Source organism: Salmo trutta, chromosome 5 (assembly GCF_901001165.1).
Source record: "Salmo trutta chromosome 5, fSalTru1.1, whole genome shotgun sequence".
In the NCBI taxonomy this organism is placed as follows: domain Eukaryota; kingdom Metazoa; phylum Chordata; class Actinopteri; order Salmoniformes; family Salmonidae; genus Salmo; species Salmo trutta.
Window position 1 is genome coordinate 44,785,640 of NC_042961.1, and position 20,892 is coordinate 44,806,531.

The 20,892-nt window shown below is 42.2% G+C and overlaps 1 protein-coding gene across 2 annotated transcripts in view; it reads left to right on the top strand.

The window, feature by feature from the left end:
- LOC115194255 (inactive ubiquitin carboxyl-terminal hydrolase 53-like) overlaps nucleotides 1–15,649 on the top strand; it is a 65,259-nt gene extending 49,610 nt beyond the window's left edge. For both annotated transcript variants that reach the window (XM_029753784.1, XM_029753785.1), the window contains exons 13-17: nucleotides 1,578–2,376; nucleotides 3,616–3,671; nucleotides 10,623–10,692; nucleotides 10,913–11,694; nucleotides 11,939–15,649. In XM_029753784.1, the coding sequence (XP_029609644.1) occupies nucleotides 1,578–2,376; nucleotides 3,616–3,671; nucleotides 10,623–10,692; nucleotides 10,913–11,694; nucleotides 11,939–12,015 (1,784 nt within the window). In that variant the 3' untranslated portion in view covers nucleotides 12,016–15,649. The remainder of the gene's footprint in view (nucleotides 1–1,577; nucleotides 2,377–3,615; nucleotides 3,672–10,622; nucleotides 10,693–10,912; nucleotides 11,695–11,938) is intronic.
- The last annotated feature ends 5,243 nt before the right edge of the window (nucleotides 15,650–20,892 follow it).

Below are 20,892 nucleotides of genomic sequence, written 5' to 3' on the forward strand. Positions count from 1 at the left end.
AACAATGCAAAAAACGAACAAAATAGCACAATTGGTTACGGGCATGTAAAATGTCAGCCATCCTCTTTGGCGCCATCTTACTAAACCATCACTCTCCTTCTTGGTCAAATAGCCCTTACACAGCCTGCAGGTGTGTTGGGTCATTGTCCTGTTGAAAAACAGATGATAGTCCCACTAAGCGCAAGCCAGGTGGGATGGCGTATCGCTGCAGAATGCTGTGGTAGCCATGCTAGTTAAGTGTGCCTTGAATTCTAAATAAATCGCTGACAGTATCACCAGCAAAGCACCATCCCACCACCTCCATGCTTCACGGTGGGAACCATACATGCGGAGATCATCCGTTCATCTAATCTACGTCTCACAAAGACACGGCGGTTGAAACCAAAAATCAAAAGTTTGGACTCATCAGACAGATTTCCAACAGTCTAATGTCCATTGCTCATGTTTCTTTACCCAAGCAAGTCTCTTCTTCTTGTTGGTGTTCTTTAGTAGTGGTTTGTTTTCAGCAATTCCATCATGAAGGCCGGATTCAGGCAGTCTCCTCTGAACAGTTGATGTTGTATCTGTTACTTGAACTCTGAAAAATTTCGGAAAGAAATTCCAAAAATGTACTTTTTACAAGGCACTCCTGTTAATTGAAATGCATTCCAGGTGACTACCTCATGAAGCTGGTTGAGAGAATGCAAAGCGTGTTTTCTTTGAAGAATGTGAAATATAAAATAGATTTGGATTTGTTTAACACTTAAAAAAAAGTGTTTTGTTTTTTTGATGTCTTCACTATTATTCTACAATGTAGAAAATAGTAAAAATAAAGAAAACCCATTGAATGAGTAAGTGTGTCCAAACTTTTGACTGGTACTGTATGTCCCTACAGTAAACTTCACCACGACCCCATTGTTCACATCCCACACTACGCCCCTGCTGTCTTCCTTAGCAAACCCTGTGTCTTGGGTTGGAATGCCATTGAAAGTCAGTTGCTGCACTTGGCAACATGTCACAATCTACTGGCATTTGGCATTACAGGCGGCAGTTTGGATACTACGCCAGCTTGAGTGCAATGTTGGAATCAGAATTAGCCCTGCAAAAAAAGTGACTTTCCTAGCGACCTCAACCAGAAAAGGTTATTTGGACCATTAAACCACCCACTTCTCTCCTCCCACCCTACTGTGGCCTCAGATTAATTGATAGGGTTTTGTTTGCCTCATCTTTTCAGTCAAGCCTTGGTGTAATGTCGTCCAATGTGTTTATTTTTTCCCATTTTGTAAGAAAAACATAAGATAATTTAATGTCATATAGAATAATAACTTCTTGCAATGAAGCTCCAAATAGGTTTTGCTAGATGCTTTCTACCTCATTCTAGCCTACAAGAAAGGACAGCAGCTTAAGCTCTAGGGTAAATTATCTTGATTGTTTTTTCCTTCATATATGTACAGCAAAATCTGTAGAAAAAGCTTTTCCACATCCTTTTAAGTAGCAGACGTACCTCTAGGACAATGTCCTTACAAAACATGTACCCACACAATGCACATATCCTCCTAAACCACTTGAACAAATTCTCATAAAATCCTTTCATTCAGATCCAATCCCAGAGAGGTACTCACGCTCCGCCTCCCCACCGGAGAATGGCTTCAAGCAGTACCTGGATACGCACCTGTATGCCAGCCAGGGCAAAGGACCTACCAAGACAGAGAGGACGCCCCACTTTGGCGGCAGGTCCTCCTCACACGAGGGGCCTCCTCGCTCCCACTCCAGGGTCCAAGTACAACCAGCTCCTTCCAGCAGTAGGGGTTTCGGTGGCGGCCATTACAGCCGGAGACTGGAGCAGCTCTCCAACGGCTATGACACAGACAGCAGCCGGGAGGGCAGCCGTAATGATAGCTCCAGCAGCAGCAGTAGTAGCAGCAGGCCCAGTCGGCCATGGAAGCCCATGCGTGAGGTGCTAAACGTGGATAGTGTGATAAGCGGTGGTGGTGGAGGGGGTCACGAGCGCCGGCAGCACAGCCCCCACCGGAGACCTTCCAGCCAGGAGAGGACGCCACCACCCAACGAAAAAGACAGGGACCGGGACTTCACATGGGGTGGGCGTGAAGAGCACAAGCCCAAGAGCCTGATGACCATCTATGAGGATGAGCAGCGTCCTGAAACGGGCGGCAGCCGCAGTTCGGTGGAGTCAGAGGGCAAGGACAGGTCAAAGGGCACCACTGTGATGGCGAACACACTAAAGGTGCGCAGCGACAACTGGAAGATCCAGCGCACAGAGTCAGGATACGAGAGCAGCGACCGGCTTAGCAACGGCTCGGCCAACATGGACTCACCCGTGGTGGAGAACTTTATGTCCAAAGAGCTGAGGCCCATACCTGAGGTACACCTGACAAGGTAAACAGAAGTGTTATTTTCTGTCTCATGTTGTTGTTTCTCTAAGATCATATCATATATATCCAACTTCATTCAGTACTAGTTTGTTGATAGACACACCTTGTATTCACTCACTCAAACAGTTCCAAGTCAAACGCTGTCTCTGCCTTCCTCCAGCTATAATCTCTTTGTCACTCGTGTTATGGTTCGACTGAGTCAAAATCACTGCCATTTCGGAATAATTAACCGGTGCAAACAACTCATTCTAAAAATAGAGCAAGACATTTTTTACATAAGTGCATATGGAGCAGAATCTGCCAACGTTATTGTACTAGGGTCATCGTTTGTCGTCTCGGCAGGGTGTCTTGTTTGGCGATGATCCCAACTAGCTGACTACTGCTCTCCTCCCAAGAGGGACAGCCAGTCGATGGCCGAAACAGGTCTAACCAGTGCAAGCCAATGTCTCCTGACAGTGGTGTTTTCATTATAACAACATAGTTAAATATGTTAATTCATCCCGATGTATATAACAAACATTAATATACAATATAAATATATTGCTCAATATGTTGGAGTGAATAATGTTCTGTTTTTTGATAAGTCAATATTAAGACTATATGGGTCTTAATGACTAGTATTAAATTAGACATTCTATTGCACTGTTGGAGCTAGGAACATAAGCATTTTGTTGCACTTGCTATAACAAATGCAAGTCTGTGTACACCACCAATAAACTTTGATTTGATAATGACTATATAGAAATCCATGTACAAATCTGTAAGTTAAATCTCACAAAGGCTTTAATATAGATCATCTCTTTAGATCTCTGAACATCATTGGTAGTTGATTTTAAGAGGCGATAGTGGAACTGTATCTAAACACTGTAGCTATTGTATTGGCATCCTACGATTCAGTGCTCCATTGCTGTTGGGGCACAATAAGTATTGACTTTTCTCAGTGTCCCGAATTCATCAATGCACCAACCGAGAAGAGAAATGGATGTGAGCCATACATTTCCCAAAAGAAAAAAGCTGTTTTTGGTGGATTAGTATCGTATTACTCCACAATAAATCATATACAGAACAAAGTAGTGTGGATTTCCGTGTTTACGCTAGCAGTTTAGATCCAACTTAATCTCTTTTAAAAGGTCAGTTGGGGGAAAAACCTGAATGCGGAGAGACACCGTACAAAGGGACATGCATAGAAAGGCCTTTGTCATGTGGCGTCAGTGTTTGACCCTACTCAATTTGTGTATTTCAGGGACCCTTTCTCTCACCGGAGAGGTGACAACATCTTGCACTCCTCCTTCTCCTATGGTAAGTACTACAGGGTAAAGTTTCCCCTAGGTACAGGTCTAGAATAATCTTCACCTCCCCCAATCCAAACCATAACCATTAGTGGAGAAAATGCAACACACTCCCAATATCATTATCTAGGGGCAACTTCATCCCACTCCATGGTGGTAAGTAACTTATGCTGCTTTTTGACTGACACCGATGTTACACTGGTGTATACGCACTGATGTTATACTAAGGAAATTGTGTTAAACATTGGGGTTAATCCTTTGTGGAAATTAGCCGTTAGTTGTCCTGCCTCCCATGATGTTTTGTGCCAGTTACCTTTCGGGCCTCACTCCTTATTTGTTTTGCTTGTTTGTAAGTTCTCAGAAAAGCCAAAGAATCTGGCAGAATCCTCACTTTACACCCCACCTTATCGTATTGTCCTTTGCCCAAAGCATAAACACACAAAAAATATGAAATGAGGCAGCTGTGCTAATTTTGAGTCAATATTTTGGCTACCTGGATGATATCTCATCAAGACTAAATGTATTATTGTGTAGACGATGGGGAAAAAATAGGTAGGAAATATACTTTTCTCTCAGTCGCTTAACCCAATGTGTCTGATATGGAGAGAAAATAGACTCTGGTGCGGTCATTATCAGAGAATGATATGTGCTTCGGAAGTTTAATTTTTTTGCCCCCGAGACGTTTATTGTGCAGTATAAAGTCTAGAGATATTAAGAAACACCACTCTGTAATTTCCTTGATTTATGGTCCCATCAGTTGTGCTAAGGTTAGAGCCCAATGATGGCGATTTGTTATGGAAGTACACGTGGGATTGGTTTGTCATTTACTGGACCGGTCCTTTTCCAGAGCAAAGTTAATGTGTGCTTTGCAGTGCACAGAGAGTAATATGGTGTGTTCTGCCCTGAACAATGCATGTATGAGCCTGAAAAGTGGCAAGGAGAAGGGTGAATATCAATGTATCCGGTATTTTAACACTTAACCCTTAATTTGGAACACTTTTAACACTTACCACCTAGGCACCCAGTTTCAAAGAGAAGTGAAACAAATCTTACAAACTAATCAATAACTCCTGTGTCTGATTGAAGGCAACAAGCTTTTAGTACAACAAACAAATAAATACAAGTCAGGTTTACAACTAGCTATTTTAGCCCCCAGACAAGATAGAGGGAGATTAGTTGATATGAATAGCAGCAGGGGAGCTCACCGCTCGGCCACCCCTCACATACTGTATCTGTTTTTCATCACGTTCCGACTGTCTGAACCATCCATTCCAAGAGAGAAAAATAGATTTGTTTTGTAATGCTCCAATCTACGGCAGCCCTTTTAAACACCCGTCACCGATTCTCAGAATTGACCGTGGAGTTTGTCCTCACAGAGCAGGAATGATGAGCGAGCTCACGGGGGCCTCCCAGCTGTGCCAAGCCGGGCAGAAAATGCCATGACCCGGCCTGTCAGAAAGTGGCATTCACACACACATAAATAAAATGCCATTTTCTGTGGCACCACACTTTTTTTCCCCTCCCCTCCTTTTATTTTGTCCTTTCTTCTCAATAACAACAAATGGGGTGAATGCGAGGTCTCAAACATCAGTGTTTAGAACAGCGGGACGGTGGGTTGGTTTTACGTAAGTCTGGTGAGCTGACTAATCGAAGCGGAAAAGGGTTGTGTTTTATGTCTGGCCTGTGAGCATCTGTGTGTGCAGAGCAGAGCAATCCATGTGGAAACACTCCCTGGCAAGGAAACAAACACTTTTGAAGCCTTGATGTATTTATCACCGCTGCGATTTCTGATCCCCTTAGGTTTTTTTCTTCTTCTGGGTCTGTCATTTTTAGCAGTTTCATTTAAAACAGCGGGGATCAATTAAATAGTATTTTAATTCCTTCACAATTGTATTAGCTTATTGCACACACAGTAGGCCTACAAGAGAATCAATTTATTGAAATTGTTCTGGCAACACTTTGATTGCTGTGTTCTTGGCTTCCGGTGATATATAATCTGTAACAAAATGTCAGATCTTTCCAATTTTCCAACTATTTACATGCTAACTTTTTAGGAAGGCTGACTTGTTGATAACCTGAGTGTTCGATATTTGAGTCACCCTATTTGAGCCAGGGCTGTTGCCTCTACTCCCCGCCATTTGCAAATTGTATTGACAAGCTCCAGCAAATGTTTTTGAATTCAATTTGGCAGGAGTTCAGCTGTGAGCCCGGGCTGCGCTGCAGATTCCAGAGGTCCATTAGAGGCTACAATACTTTTTAAGATCAAAGCTGGCCAGGATTCAGTACAGACGTAAATAGTAAACACCATTTTATAAACGACAAACCTTTGTTTTGTCTGGATATACTGTTATGTCTACAAACAACAGTCATAAAAGTAGAGAATATGGATGTTGTGTCTAGATCTCTTCTGGAACAGCCGTCCAGACTTTGCCCACCTAAATGACAGCGTTACATTGTTTTTGTTACAAAGATGCCAGACAAACCACAGGGTGCTAAAATGTGAGGGCTTCGAAAAGGTCAAGGCTGCTGGGAGATGGGTGGAAAGTCCAGCCGCTTCAAACGGCTGTATCCAAGCAGTAAATCATGCCCTCGCTTGATTTACTCCGATTGGCTCCCGTGGTTCCCCAGACGCTTGTCTGGAGGCATAGACACACACTCTGCCGTGCTAATTTCTTGTTTTGCTAGCATGTTAGCACAACATTGCTAACACTTACTGAATATGCCCTCCCTTCTCCTTCCTCAGAATATCGACCTGTTTCATTCACAATGAAAGCCATATTGTGCAGTGTCAAACTACCCCAAATGAACACCTACATGCACCAACCTCTGTCACCAAGACACAAACTGTCTCTATTTATTGCTATGTAGGTGTTAATTTGTCTGTGAAAGACGGAATAGTTTGAGTAAACAAACAATTAAAAATATTAAAGGGGGATAACTAGTCAGTTGTACAACTGAATGCCTTCAACTGAAATGTGTCTTCCGCGTTTAACCCAACCTCTCTGAATGAAGTTAACGTCGTTGTGTTCAAGCATTTGTGGTGGCGTGTATTAGTGTGTCTAAGACTTAAGGCATGCCTTTGTGTGTGCATGCCCGCTGCTTTTGAGAGCACGCCTTGGCTCTGCTGCCTCAGCCTGTTTAGATGGAAAGAGTGCCTTTGGCTCCAAATGGGTAACCAAGCACAACCAAAGCATTTCCATGTTCTCAAAAGCTTAATAGGACTCTTCTGCATATTAATTTCAAACAATTATCCAGTCATGTAAGCTACCAAATCTCTCAATTTTTAATACTCACATTTTAATGAAGATAGTAAATAGATTAAATTCATGGAAATGATTAACATAAAGCAGTTTCCGAGAAGGATTTCTTTCTCAGTCCTGTGTTGTGTTACTGTACTTTGGTCTATCCCGCATCCAAAATAACACCCTGTTCCCTATACAGTGCACTACTTTTGACCAGAGCTCTATATGGGGCCCGTTCAAAAGTAGTGGAATATTTAGGGAATAGGTGGCATTTGGGACGAAACCTATGACTCAGCGAGTTGGGAGCTGGGTTGTAATGCTCCCATGCTCCCAGGCTTAGAAAGCCCATTGACACCACTTAACAAGCCTGTGACTGATGTGTTAAACTTCGTGTTAATGCCCTGGGATAGAGTCCAAATTTATATTGCACCTTTCGGCTTGATGTTCTCAGACTGGGGTCCTATCAGCACCGAGCCATACCGAGTGGGTGGATTATGTTGAGTGATGAGACGATTTAATTTAAAAAAGTGTCAATATTTTCAATATTCAACAATATGAACAGGCATTGGGGTTAATAACAATTGCAATTATTGTATTTATGAAATTCGTAATGACTTTAAAATGAATAATTGGTTAAATTGTCAGCATTTTAACAAACTGTCTGCCTAAGTAAATGTGGAATTAACACCCCAGAGAACTGATCGATTAATGTACAGACTGATCGATTAATTTAAAAGTGTGAATTTGAGCAACGTGAAAGGTCATTCGCTTGTGAGATCTGAAATCTTTGGATCCCTGCCATCCACACCAGCTTGAGTTGCATCCCTCTGATCAGTGTCTTATCCAGTTTCAAGCTGGAAAAGAAACTATCTTTAGATGTCAATAAATACTCTCGACAGCTTTTGGGTCCTCTGATTACTCAGATGTACCATCAGATCGAATTTAAACTTGTCAAAAGCTCTACATTTTTTGCCATGGTTCTCTCTTTCTCCTCCCATAATTGATTCGCACGAAAACTGAATAGGTAGTGTGAATGCAAGTATGATTGATGTCAATGAATTTGAAGGACTGCAGATCAGCAGAAAACCCTGCGCTCTACAAATCTTGACTCGGCAATCTTGAAATTGAAACGTCTGAAGTTGTTTCATTTAGTTGCTTCAACACAGCTATTTAAGACGTTCAAAAAGCTCTTAAATTCTGTTTTTAAAATGTTTCATAACGGGGAGAGGTTGGAGTTTGTGACACCACGTGAGATATTTGGTAAGTAACCTGAAGCTCCTATATAGATGCTGAGCTATGATCATAGCGTTTTGAAAGAATGTGATTAGTAAGATGTTGATTTGATTGACAGCTGTCCTTTTGACTGCTCAGGATAGTCCCATTCACTGAAATGGGATCAGTGGCATCAGTGACTTTCGTCCACAGAAACAGTATCTTCGTATAAAAATCACCACTGGAACACTAAATATTATGTACACAAACACCAGAGGCCATATTCTATCAAAGACAGCAAAGCCGGGTGTACACTACATGGTTTTGGCCCCGATTTGGCTGTCCCAAACAGGTTTTTAAGATCGGAGACAATGTCGTTGCCTACTCTCGAGCAGAAGCGACGACTAGTACTAGTATGCGTTCACAAGCAATGTTATTCAGTTCAAAATGTTGGCTAGATATTTAAACTCTATATGGCAAGCATGAATGTCTGACTGAAAACATTTATGAGGCTGCTTTTGAGCCAGAGCTCATTCTAGCTACATTAACAATCTAATGACATCATCACATTGTTTTTGCAAGAGAGCATAGTATGGAGAATCCTCACGCCCAAGTGAAGAATCTTGGAGTGTGTGACACCCATTTGTGCCAGATCGTTTAGTGTGGGCACCACGACGTTGGCAAGACAAAAAAAACTACAGGAAAGACGGTCGTTAAATGTGAGCGGCTCAGCGACGTTAGGATTTTGAAAGTAGTGTACACCTGGCATAACTGGGTTTCAAAGTGTGTGCTCTTTTGGATTCATCCAGTAAAACACATTTATTTTTAGTGTTGAACCAAAGAACCATATTCAAAATATGCTATCTCGTTGTGCGGAAATATGTATTGTTCTTACTGCAGAAACCATATTAGCGGTTTTGATTCATAGGGACACAAGCTTATCCATGTTGTTTCTTATGGCAGCATGAGCAACTTAATGCCACTGTTAGCCACACAGTTTCTGAACTATACTGTTGAACTTGTTGTGCCCCTAAGTGCGAAGAGATGGAACAATGCCACATGACTTTGTTAATGCACCGTATTACAGAGGTATACATCAATTAAGTTGTTGGTCTCCTAATGCCTATAGTTTTACAACTATCAGAGTGACCCCAACTCTGCCGTTAACCACTTAAGAGATTATTCAACCATTGATTTGATGGTAATCGGATTGCCGATGTCTGAACCATTTTGGGATCTGGTTAGAGGCATTTCTCTAACCGGAGAGCCGCAGCTGCCTTGCTCTTTGTTATACAACAGCTATGCTCCCCAGTCCCTCTGGTTCTCTCGACAACAGCCGACACGACTGTAAAGAAGAGAAAGGATTTGCTACAGTAAGAAGCAATGTAGTGGAGGGCTGTAAACTGCAACCCACTTTGTTTTCATATTGATATTGTTATGGTTGCTTGCCAAAATTGCAAATGAATAGCATCAAATTGAGAATCGCGACACGGACTTAGAGACATAAAAGCACGCAGCGTTGAGAGAGGAAAAAAAGTCAGATCCCAGCGTAATAAATGCATGCCAGCTGAAGGGTTTTAGCCAGCAATGCTCCTGCGGAGAGCACAAAAAAAGGAAAAGGTGAGAGGGTGAAAGCCGAGAATGCTTACACATCACAGACAGCCTAAGCCTTATAAAAATGATGCACATTTTCAACCATAAACTTTTAGCCACACTTCCTGTGAGAGCCCAAGGGTCTTAGAGGTTGTATTGACACACGTCTCTTTGCAATGACATGAAAGGTAAACATGACATGGCCCGACTTTCTTGCCGTAGTTTCTTTTAATCGTGGTCATGCCCTTCTCTGCAACTGTCCCACTAACACTGATGGCTCCCTATTTAATCTGCTTGTCACTTGCTTTGTTGACATAGCTCACTGCACTGGGTCAGGCTCTGCCACTGTGGCCTAAATCTGCAAGGTGCAGAAAGTCCAGATGCTGGGCACCCTCTGCCTGTCACACCCCCACCCCCCTCGATTCAGGGTACGACCCTCTCCCCCGTCCCCCTCTCCCCACTGGGTTGAAGTCCTCACTTTGTATTAGCAAGGATTAGCATCATTAGCCTAAAGGCTAGCAGATTGGCCTGGGCTTTGGACTTTAGCATCCTCTGAGGGGCCTTGGCCTCGCTCATGCCGGATCAGACAGTGGTACATGGGTCCCGAAGGCACTCTACCAGACTGCCTCTCTACTTTGATGCGTCCTCCGCCAGCACCGGGCTAGGCCCACAACCAAGTTAGATAACATGTCTGTGCTAGAGACAGGCAGGAAAATACTGTGAGTCTATTCAAACATGGGATCAGAGCAGAGTAACATAATTTTTTGGGGTTGTGTGTCAGTGAGGTTAAGGGTTAAATGTATTTTGAAAAGTTGTTTTGAGCACTTGATTCGGAAAAGGGCAGTCTTGTTTGTGTAGCTGTAGCAAATTAGTAGCAATCTATAAAATCAAATGAATTTCTTCTTATCTTCCAGGTGAACACCCAACAAAGTCTCCAGACCTGCAAGATGCACATCTCCTCAAATTGAGTCCAAGATTACAAAGGTTAAGCATGGTTATTTTACTACTTACAGTTGAGTGAAAGGGTTGTTTCTTTGGTTATTTGATCTGTAAACTGAATATAGAGTTAAGATTCCAAAGATTGGTCTCTGCTATTCACCCATTTTGAAGTACCAGTACTGATGCTAGTGATAAAGTATGCAATCTTATTCTGGATAGACTGTTTCATTGATGTATGTTTTTTTTCTTTTTCTCCCTGCAACAGAAGACGAGCCTTCCGATATACGCCTGGAATTCTGGAGAGGAGGGACGGTATGGATGACAAGCAGGAGGATAACGTCGATGGCAGCCCCAGCCTGGACAGCCCCTTTCCCCCATACCTGGCCAAGACCAGCAGCTCCGAGTGGAACAGCTCCGACAACCTCACCGGGCCCTTCTCCGAACAGGAAGAGACCAGGCCACTGGTCCCCAGAGAACCCTCCCCCCAACTCCATTACCATAACCTAGCCCCGCCTCTCCCCCCAAAGACTTACGCCCACCGATCAACAGACCAGTCGGGCTTCCGCGCTCACCATCTCCAAGAGCCCTCCCGGACGAGTACCCGGAATGAGAGCAAAAATGGTCCGATCCCGTCCCTCTCCCATACCACCCTCCACAGGTGGATCGAGACGCCCCCCGAGCACAAGCTCTCGTCTGATGCAAGCTCCAAGTCAGGCTCGTCGGACCAGGACCGGAACGATCTGTCGGCCAGTGAGAGTGGAGAGGAGAGGTTCCCCAGCCCAAGGCCAGGGGACGACATGGATGACCTAGACTCCCCGATCGCACGTGGGATGGTTCTCCCCATGGTCCTCCCCACCACATACTTCTCTGTGGACAACTGTATGACGGACACATACCGGGCCAAGTACCACCAGAGGTCCACCCTATACACGGACACTAAAGGTGGGGAACAACACGCGTCGTCTGGTGAGAGCGACCTGGGAGATGGGTGGCTCCCCATCCCTGAGGCCCAACCTGCAGACCCCCCCAAGAGCCGGCCTGAATCAGGTAAATGGAGTTGTCTGTAGATAATTTGCCACAGGGCGTGAAAACACTTGGAGCCCAAGTTGTTTGTGGTCATACCCACTTCACCATTTGTTTATTATGACCAAAGTAAAAGCATGTTCCTGCTATAGATTTGTTTGTCATCAATAAATGTTACCAAAAGGACCAGAACTTTCATTAAAGTCTATTACAGTGGAGGATACTGTTTTCTTCGTGTGTTCTAATCTATGTCTCTGTTCTTTTGCAGGTTACTCCACCAGTAAACATAATGCAAAATGGAATCCTGTAACACCCAAAGGACTTGATGAACATGGGTTTCTATGATAGAAAGTCCTGTTGAAGGGCCTGGTACGAAAGCCACAGTTAAAACAATCATCTCCTCCTACATGTTTTGAAACCTTACGGGGATGCTTATTTGTACAGGTCTCATATCAGAAGTCAGACATGAATCTGGAATGCCAAAGAGATTGGTAACTCCCAAAGGCAGTAACAACTAGTCTGAAGAGTACTTTTCAGTTCAGCAGTAGTCACAGGAGTCTTGCGCCACCCCTGCAGAACAGTCTTTCTGCAGAAAAATCTTTGTACCATTGTGATTGTGGCCACTAGATAACAGCAGCGGTAATTGTGGATATGCACAGAAGAAAGCCCAAAAAACTACTGAAAGAGGATCTAAACCTAGGATGGTTATTGGTCAACCTCCTCGAACTTACTTCCAAGGGCATCCACTGAGTTGAATCACAGAATGTCTCCCACGAAGCCACTTTTTCCCTTTAAGAGAATATCAAATAAAATACCCGTGACAATAACCCGTCTCTAACCCATTTACAATTTACGCAGATAATCAATGGAATACTTGTATTTCTTTCTGGAATTATGCTAATTTCAGTGTTATATACAGTTACTGTGCTACTTCTGCCTATGTAACAATGCAGGGTGAGGTAAATAAGCCTTGAGCAGGTTTTTAGTTTTAGTCTTCAGTGTTGATTCATTCTTGGAATAAGGTTTCAGTTTGTGGACACTGGGGCTGGCACAATTACCATTTAACATGTGACCAACGGTTATGGATTAAGACTGTCATGAAAATAAAATAACTGTCATAACTGTAAAAAATATATATACATTTGTAAACGAACAGATGACTGAAGACGGGACGGCTGGGCATTCGTGCAGTTGAGTCCCTTTCTGTGGTAATATGGACTCTTAACAACGTGATGAAACTTGGTTGCTCCTTGCTGAAACAAGCAAGGTGGTGCCTATGCAACGGGGGGCCACAATGGAGCAGCACACATAGAAATAGAATGAATAGACCAGGCTTGGAACCTCTAATCCTGGAAATTTGACTTGTAAACTCATGGGTACACTCAATGGCTGCCTGGTATTGTGATGCAATATTTTCAATGGTTATGTAGATTGTTCATTCAAATGTGACTCATGCAATGAAATCTATTTTTTGTAATGTCAGTTGAGTTGAATCAACAAATCACAACACATATTGATAGGTACTCAAGGTTGAAGATAATATATAATACATATATTTTTACTTCCTACTTTGCTCCTATGGGCAAAGATTGTGGATGAATGAAGATGGTTCACTCAGGCCATTTACCATAGATTTTTTTTGATCAGTTCCTGTCTACTTAAGGGGGTGGTTCTCCCGTAGACACCAATGCAATAGCATCTGGGTCTGGTCTACTTAGTTCATTGACTTCCATTTAAAACAAATGTGAAAGTGAGATTTCTCACTTCATCTTCCTTCTCTGCTATGGACACACACTCCCAGTCCACCCATTATGCGATAATTGACTTGAATGGGGACACCTGTTCTATTCATTCTATTTATATGGCAGCACATGCAGTCAGGAGCAGAGAAAATGTGCATCTAAAAATATATGTTTTTGTTTTCTGTTCTAATGTTATTACAGAGACTGCGGTTATTTGGCTGGCCAATTGCCGTCATCGAAAATTCCATGACCGTCACAGCCCTAGTGTACACTCATCCATTGTTTTCGTAAGAGCCAGTTGGGGAAGAGAAGGCCTAAGGATTCCTAAAGATTTATAAAATAATGTATTATTTTGTATTTTAAAAATTATTATAAATTATATTTTCTATCATTTAAATGATATTCTGATTTCATCTCTTCAGTTTGTGTTGGAAAGGGAACGTTTAACAATGAAGAGAAAGAAATACTAAATCTGGATTTTTCTTTGGTGGTCTCAGAGGATAATTATTTTGCTAGTTAAGCCAGCCATGGTTAGGCCCTCAGAAACGAGACATCTGCCATTCAACAGTGACAGGGAAATCAACTAATTACATTTTGACTGGGTAGGACCGTTTTTACAGTATTGTTTCAAACTTCCGCTTTCTCAAAGGGCTAGACACTTCACTCCTGATAGTATGAGCAGTAGCCTAGTTTTCCCACGGTCTACCTAGCTTTTGTTGCCGTGTGCAGTGGCTGCAGCCCCAAGTGTTATCGAGGAGGATGTTTTTTCTGATTTGTTAACATCACCCTTCATGATTAACTTTTTAACAAGAAGTTAAGTTTCACATTTTCATAGTTTGGTAAGTGTCACTTTTTTTTGCAGCTCGCGTGTTGTTCGCTATCACTTTGAAAATATGCATGTGAAACATTGTTGCATTTAAACTTTAGATCACTGGTTATTTTGTGTGCTTAACGTGATAAAATGTTTGCAATGGGAAGTAATAGTTGTACATTTTAATGGTTGTGTTTTTGGTTATGATTGGGGGCCTACTGACACCTTTTGATGTGTCACTTATCGCTAGGCTATTGCTGATAGTGATGGTGTTAGGCTACCACAGATTGTTTAAACTGTTGGTCGCATTATTCCGTGCCGGGCTGATGCGTGGCTCAGGTCTGTTTGATTAATTAATGACGTCATCAAAAAACATTGCCACTCTTGCATTAGAGCTAGTGTAAATTAAGTGTAAATGTTAACTTTTTTTGGGGGGGGAGATGTTTTAACCCCAATAAAGTCCAATAGTCACGGTTCGTAGGAGCACTATTTTAAAATGGATCCCAAGGGTCTCCTCATGTGGCCACAGAGGCACCGGGTGTTGGGTGAATCTGTTCTAGTCCGAGGTTGAATGCGAGTAGTGATTGTTAGGAGAGAAGTGTCTCAATTCATTGGCATTGGCACAGTATGTTATCTGCCTTTTTTAACTGTGTATTCACTAGGAAGCAAATGGCCGAAGTGGGGAGGGACTAACCAGACTTGTCCAATAAGAATCGCTAATTTTCATAAACATTCGCTGCTGTGTTTTATACGTTTTCTATCCCTAGTTTGGATCGCAGTACATTGTGTCTCACACTCCTTTCCAGATATAAGCTTCTTTGTCTGCTCTTTTTAATGTTGCTCCTGTCCATACTGGGTAGTATGTTAAAGGTATGTTAGGTCAAACCATGCTTCTATATATTTGTCTTCTACTCCTGGGTCAAATACATGTGTCAAATACTTTAGGTGTGCTTCATTTCGTTTTCCCCATACAATGGAACCAATAGAATTTGTTCCAAAAGTCCAAACTCCAAGCTAAATCAAGCCCATCTCAAACTGGTAAGTATTTGACATATGAATTTGACTGAGGTCTGTTGGTTTAACTAATCTTATGCCTAAACCTCAAAAATGGATTGAGTAATGGATTTTAAGAGTGTCTTAATGAGGTAGAAAAGGCCTCCTTTTCCACAGGTATTGTTCTAGCTTGACCCCCAGAGATGATCACATTGGCTAGTGATGCTGTAAAAAGTTATGTTTATTATTATTTCTGTTGTCAAGTATGTTTTATATATTGCTCGGCAGACTTCACTGCACAGTGCCTTTTCTATTTTTCTATGTCGAGAGGAGTTTAAATAGTAGCCATTATTTGTACAAAACTGCTTTTATAACATTTGATTTCATTTTTATTGATTAAAAATTGTTTAATAAACCATTTTATTTAACCATAGCATTGTCTACACATTTTATTTTAAACCATGAAATTCTCACAATTTTAAGTTTTTCTCATGACATCATTAATGTAAATGAAAAGAGAACTTGGTAAATGTAATCTCTGCCAAACAAAATCTTATGTAAACTACTGTATTTTATGTATATGTCTGTCCATGAGAGATTAGGGTAAATACAATTGAACACCCTATATGAAGTTATACATTGTATTGTAAGAGTAAACATGAAGCTGAGTTGTGATATATGGAGCACAAAAGGTTTAGCCATGGAGGCTTGGAAACCTGAAGCGCTGCTGCCCTCTACTGCATGGAGGAGATTATGGTACGCCTCCGGATGTGGACAACATATATACAACGGGTGTGTACCAATAATGTCTCCTTTCTCCAGAGGGGTATACTACGAAGAAAGTTAGATCTATTCAGGGTTTTCTAAAGCTAGCCAGCTTCAGTTAGCTTCCCATTCCAGCTCAGGCTTCATCTGTTCTACGACGGTGCATATGGCTCGTCTGCCTTCCACTAACTCCAGCAGGCTTGTAAATGCGCATGCATGTCGCACGTGGCTATTTGAACATCAAACTTTTCATTGAGATAATGAAGCATCAATCAATGGGCAAGTCAGTGCCACATTTTAATTTGTGCTGAAATCAAAATGAAAGAAATGTTACCTTGCAAATTCAGCAGGCTATTACGGAAGTCCAGAGAGGACATGGTACATTTGAAAAGTATTCAGACCCCTTGACTTTTTCCACATTTTGTTACGTTACAGCCTTGTTCTAAAATTGATTAAATAGTTCCCCATCCCCTTCAAAGTACACGTCTTTTATACATTTTTGTAGATGTTTAATTTTTTGTTGTTGAAATATTACATTTACATAAGTATTCAGACCCTTTCCTCAGTACTTTGTTGAAGCACCTTTGGCAGCGATTTACAGACTCAAGTCTTGGGTATGACGCTACAAGCTTGGTCCACCTGTATTTGGGAAGATTCTCCCATTCTCTGCAGAGCCTCTTAAGCTCTGTCAGGTTGGGTGGGGAGTGTCACTGCACAGCTATTTTCAGGTCTCTTCAGAGATGTTCGATCGAGTTCAAGTCCCTGTTCTGGCTGGGCCAGAACTTGTCCCGAAGTCACTCCTGCATGGTCTTGACTGTGTGCTTAGGGTCGTTGTTCTGTTGGAAGGTGAACCTTTGCCCTCAGTCTGAGGTCCTGAGTGCTCTGGAGCAGGTTTTCATCAAGGATCTCTGTACTTTGCTCAGAATATCTTTCCCTCGATCCTGACTACTCTCCCAGTCCCTGCCGCTGAAAAACATCCCCACAGCATGATGCTCCCACCACTATGCTTCACCGTAGGGATAGTGCCATGTTTCCTCCAGACGTGAAGCTTGGCATTCAGGCCAAAGAGTTCAATCTTGGTTTCATCAGACGAGAGAATCTAGGTTTTCATGGTCTTCAGGTGCCTTTTGGCAAACTCCAAGCGGGCTTGAGGAGTGGCTTCGGTCTGGCCACTCTACCATAAAGGCCTGATTTGTTGGGGTGCTGTAGAGATGGTTGTCCTTCTGGAAGGTTCTCCCATCTCCACAGAGGAACTCTGGAGCTCTGTCAGAGTGACCATTGGGTTCTTGGTCACCTCCCTGACCAAGGCCCTTCTCCCCCGATTGTGGAATTTGGCCAGGCAGCCAGCTCTAGGAAGAGTCTTGGTGGTTCCAAACTTCTTCCATTTAAGAAGGTTGGAGGCCACTGTGTTCTTGGGGACCTTCAATGCTGCAGAAATGTTTGGTACCCTTCCCCAGATCTGTGCCGCGACACAATCCTGTCTCGGAGCTCTACAGACAATTCCTTTGACCTCATGGCTTGGTTTTTGCTCTGACATGCACTGTTAACTGTGGGACCTTAAATAGACAGGTGTGTGCCTTTCCAAATCATGTCCAATCAATTGAATTTACCACAGGTGGACTCCAATCAAGTTATAGAAACATCTCAAGGATGATCAATGGAAACCGGATGCACCTGAGCTCAATTTCGAGTATCATAGCAAAGGGTCTGAATACTTATGTAAATAACGTATTTAAGTTTTTTTTTTATACATTTGCAAAAAAAAAAAAAAAACTGTTTGCGCTTCGTCATTATGGGGTATTGTGTGTAGATTGATGAGGATTTGTTTATATTTATTCAATTTTAGAATAAGTCTGTAACGTAACAAAATGTGGGAAAAGGGAAGGGAACTGAATACTTCCCAAATACACTGTATGAATAAAATAAATAATTTCCTTATGTCGAGATCACAACTTATTTATTTCATGATCACTATATAATATATATTTTTTTGTCAAGATCACAGAATAAACTCTATAAGAGTGCACGTATTGATGGTACGGCTGAGGCGGCAGAGCCCACTGTGGATCAGCGCATACTTTATTGATTGCTACACTAAAGGATGGTACATTATATGCTAACATCAGGCTTTCATTTGTATTTGGAGCTCATTATCAGTTTATAAATTAGAATCTTAGCAAGCTAAATGTCCCTTACCTTGAGCTAAGAGCTTTTGGGGGGGATATAAGCCCTCGTGGGGCATTTAAGGCCTGAATGATGTCTGACAGGCAGCCCTGTCTCCCAGGCTGTCTTCCACCCCCAAAACCACAGCCAACCGCCTGCAAGAAACAACACCCCTAACTTGGCTAGTCTTGTGAGCGAGCTAGCTAGCTAGTTAGTTCTGTTGTTATCTATGCTGGTTGTTAGCTTGCAAAACTGATGTGTATAATTGTAAGGGATGCTTAATGTTTTACATTTACAGAGTGGATGAGCTCCATTCCTGACAGGCTGATCAGATTCAGAAGCAGCCTCAGAGGCTGATAAGTCCGGATCCTGCCTTGTAGGCTGTCTTCAAGGAGCCGTACATATGAAACAGCCTACAAGGCAGCATCTTGACTTATCAGCCTCTGAGGCTGAAATTGAATCTGATCAGCCTGTCAGGAATGGACCTCACCCATTGTAAATGTAAATATCCACAAAACATGAAGTTATGCAAGCTAACAACCAGCATAGCAAGCTATCTCAGAAGACTAACCAAGTTAGCTGCGTCATTCCTTGCAGGTTGTGGCAGCCTGGGAGACAGAACTGCCTGTCAAGCATCGTTCAGTGATTAAATGCCCCACGAGTGCATTGCGATTAAAACAACTTTTGTTATGTCGCGATCACAAGACTATTATCTTGTGATCTCGATGGAACAGCTTTTGTTATGTAGTGATCATGAGATACATGAGTTGTGATCTCGACATAATGAGAATTCTTTGTTTTATTCATACAGTTGAAGTCGGAAGTTTACATACACCTTAGCCAAATACATTTAAACTCAGTTTTTCACAATTCCTGACATTTAATCCAAGTAGAAATTCCCTGTTTTAGGTCAGTTAGGATCACCACTTTATTTTAAGAATGTGAAATGTCAGAATAATAGTAGAGTGATTTATTTCAGCTTTTATTTCTTTCATCACATTCCCAGTGGGTCAGAAGTTTACATGCACTCAATTTGTATTTGGTAGGCTTGCCGTTAAATTGTTTAACTTGGGTCAAACGTTTCGGGTAGCCTTCCACAAGCTTCCCACAATAAGTTGGGTGAATTTTGGCCCATTCCTCTTGACAGAGCTGGTGTAACTGAGTCAGATTTGTAGGCCTCCTTGCTCACACACTCTTTTTCAGTTCTGCCCACAAATTTTCTATAGGACTGAGTTCAGGGCTTTGCGGTCCTTAGGCCATTTTGCCACAAGTTTGGAAGTATGCTTGGGGTCAATGTCCATTTGGAAGACCCAATTGCGACCAAGCTTTAACTTCCTGACTGATGTCTTTGTCACGTCCTGACCATAGTAAGATGTTATTTTCTATGGTAGAGTAGGTCAGGGCGTGACAGGGGGTGTTTTTCTATGTTTTGTATTTCTATGTTAGGTTTGTTTGGGATGATCTCCAATTAGAGGCAGCTGGTCCTCGTTGTCTCTAATTGGAGATCATAATTAAGTAGGGTTTTTTTCCTACCTGGGTTTGTGGGAGATTGTCTTTGAGTAGTGTATGTTTCACCTCTGCGTTTGTTGTTAGTTCAGTTTATTGTTTATATATCGCATAGTTTCACGCTGAAAATAAAATGTTGAACGACACACACTCTGCACTTTGGTCCGCTTCTCCTTACGACAACCGTGACAGTCTTGAGATTTTGCTTCAATATATCCACATAATTTTCCTCCCTCATGATGCCATCTATTTTGTGAAATGCACCAGTCTCACCTGCAGCAAAGCACCCCCACAACATGATTCTGCCACCCTTGTGCTTCATGGTTGGGATGGTGTTCTTCGGCTTGCAAGCAAACATAACGATGGTCATTATGGCCAAACAGTTCTATTTTTGTTTCATCAGACCTGAGGACATTTCTCCAAAAAGTACGATCTTTGTCCCCATATGCAGTTGCAAACCGTAGTCTGGCTTTTTTATGATGGTTTTGGAGCAGTGGCTTCTTCCTTGCTGAGTGGCCTTTCGGTTATGTCGATATAGGACTAATTTTACTGTGGATATAGATACGTTTGTACCTGTTTCCTCCAGCATCTTCACAAGGTCCTTTGCTGTTGCTCTGGGATTGATGTGCACTTTTCGCACCAAAGTACGTTCATCTCTAGTAGACAGAACACGTCTCCTTACTGAGAGGTATGACGGCTGCATGGTCCCATGGTGTTTATACATGCGTACTATTGTTTGTACAGATGAATGTGGTACCTTCAGGCATTCAGAAATTGCAGGTCTACAAGGTTTTTTCTGAAGTTTGGCTGATTTCTTTTGATTGTCCCATGATGTCAAGCAAAGAGGCACTGAGTTTGAAGGTAGGCCTTGAAATACATCCACAGGTACACCTTCAATTGACTCAAATGATGTCAATAAGCCTATCAAAAGCTTCTAAAGCCATGACATCATTTTCTGGAATTTTCCAAGCTGTTTAAAGGCACAGTCAACTTAGTGCATGTTAACTTCTGACCCACTGGAATTGTGATACAGTGAATTATAAGTGAAATAATCTGTCTGCAAACAATTGTTGGAAAAATTACTTGTGTCATGCACAAAGTAATGTCCTAACCGAAACTATAGTTTGTTAACAAGAAATTTGTGGAGTGGTTGAAAAACGAGTTTTAATGATTCCAACCTAAGTGTGTGTGAACTTCCGACTTCAACTGTATGTCCTCTCTGGACTTCCATAGGCTATTAAT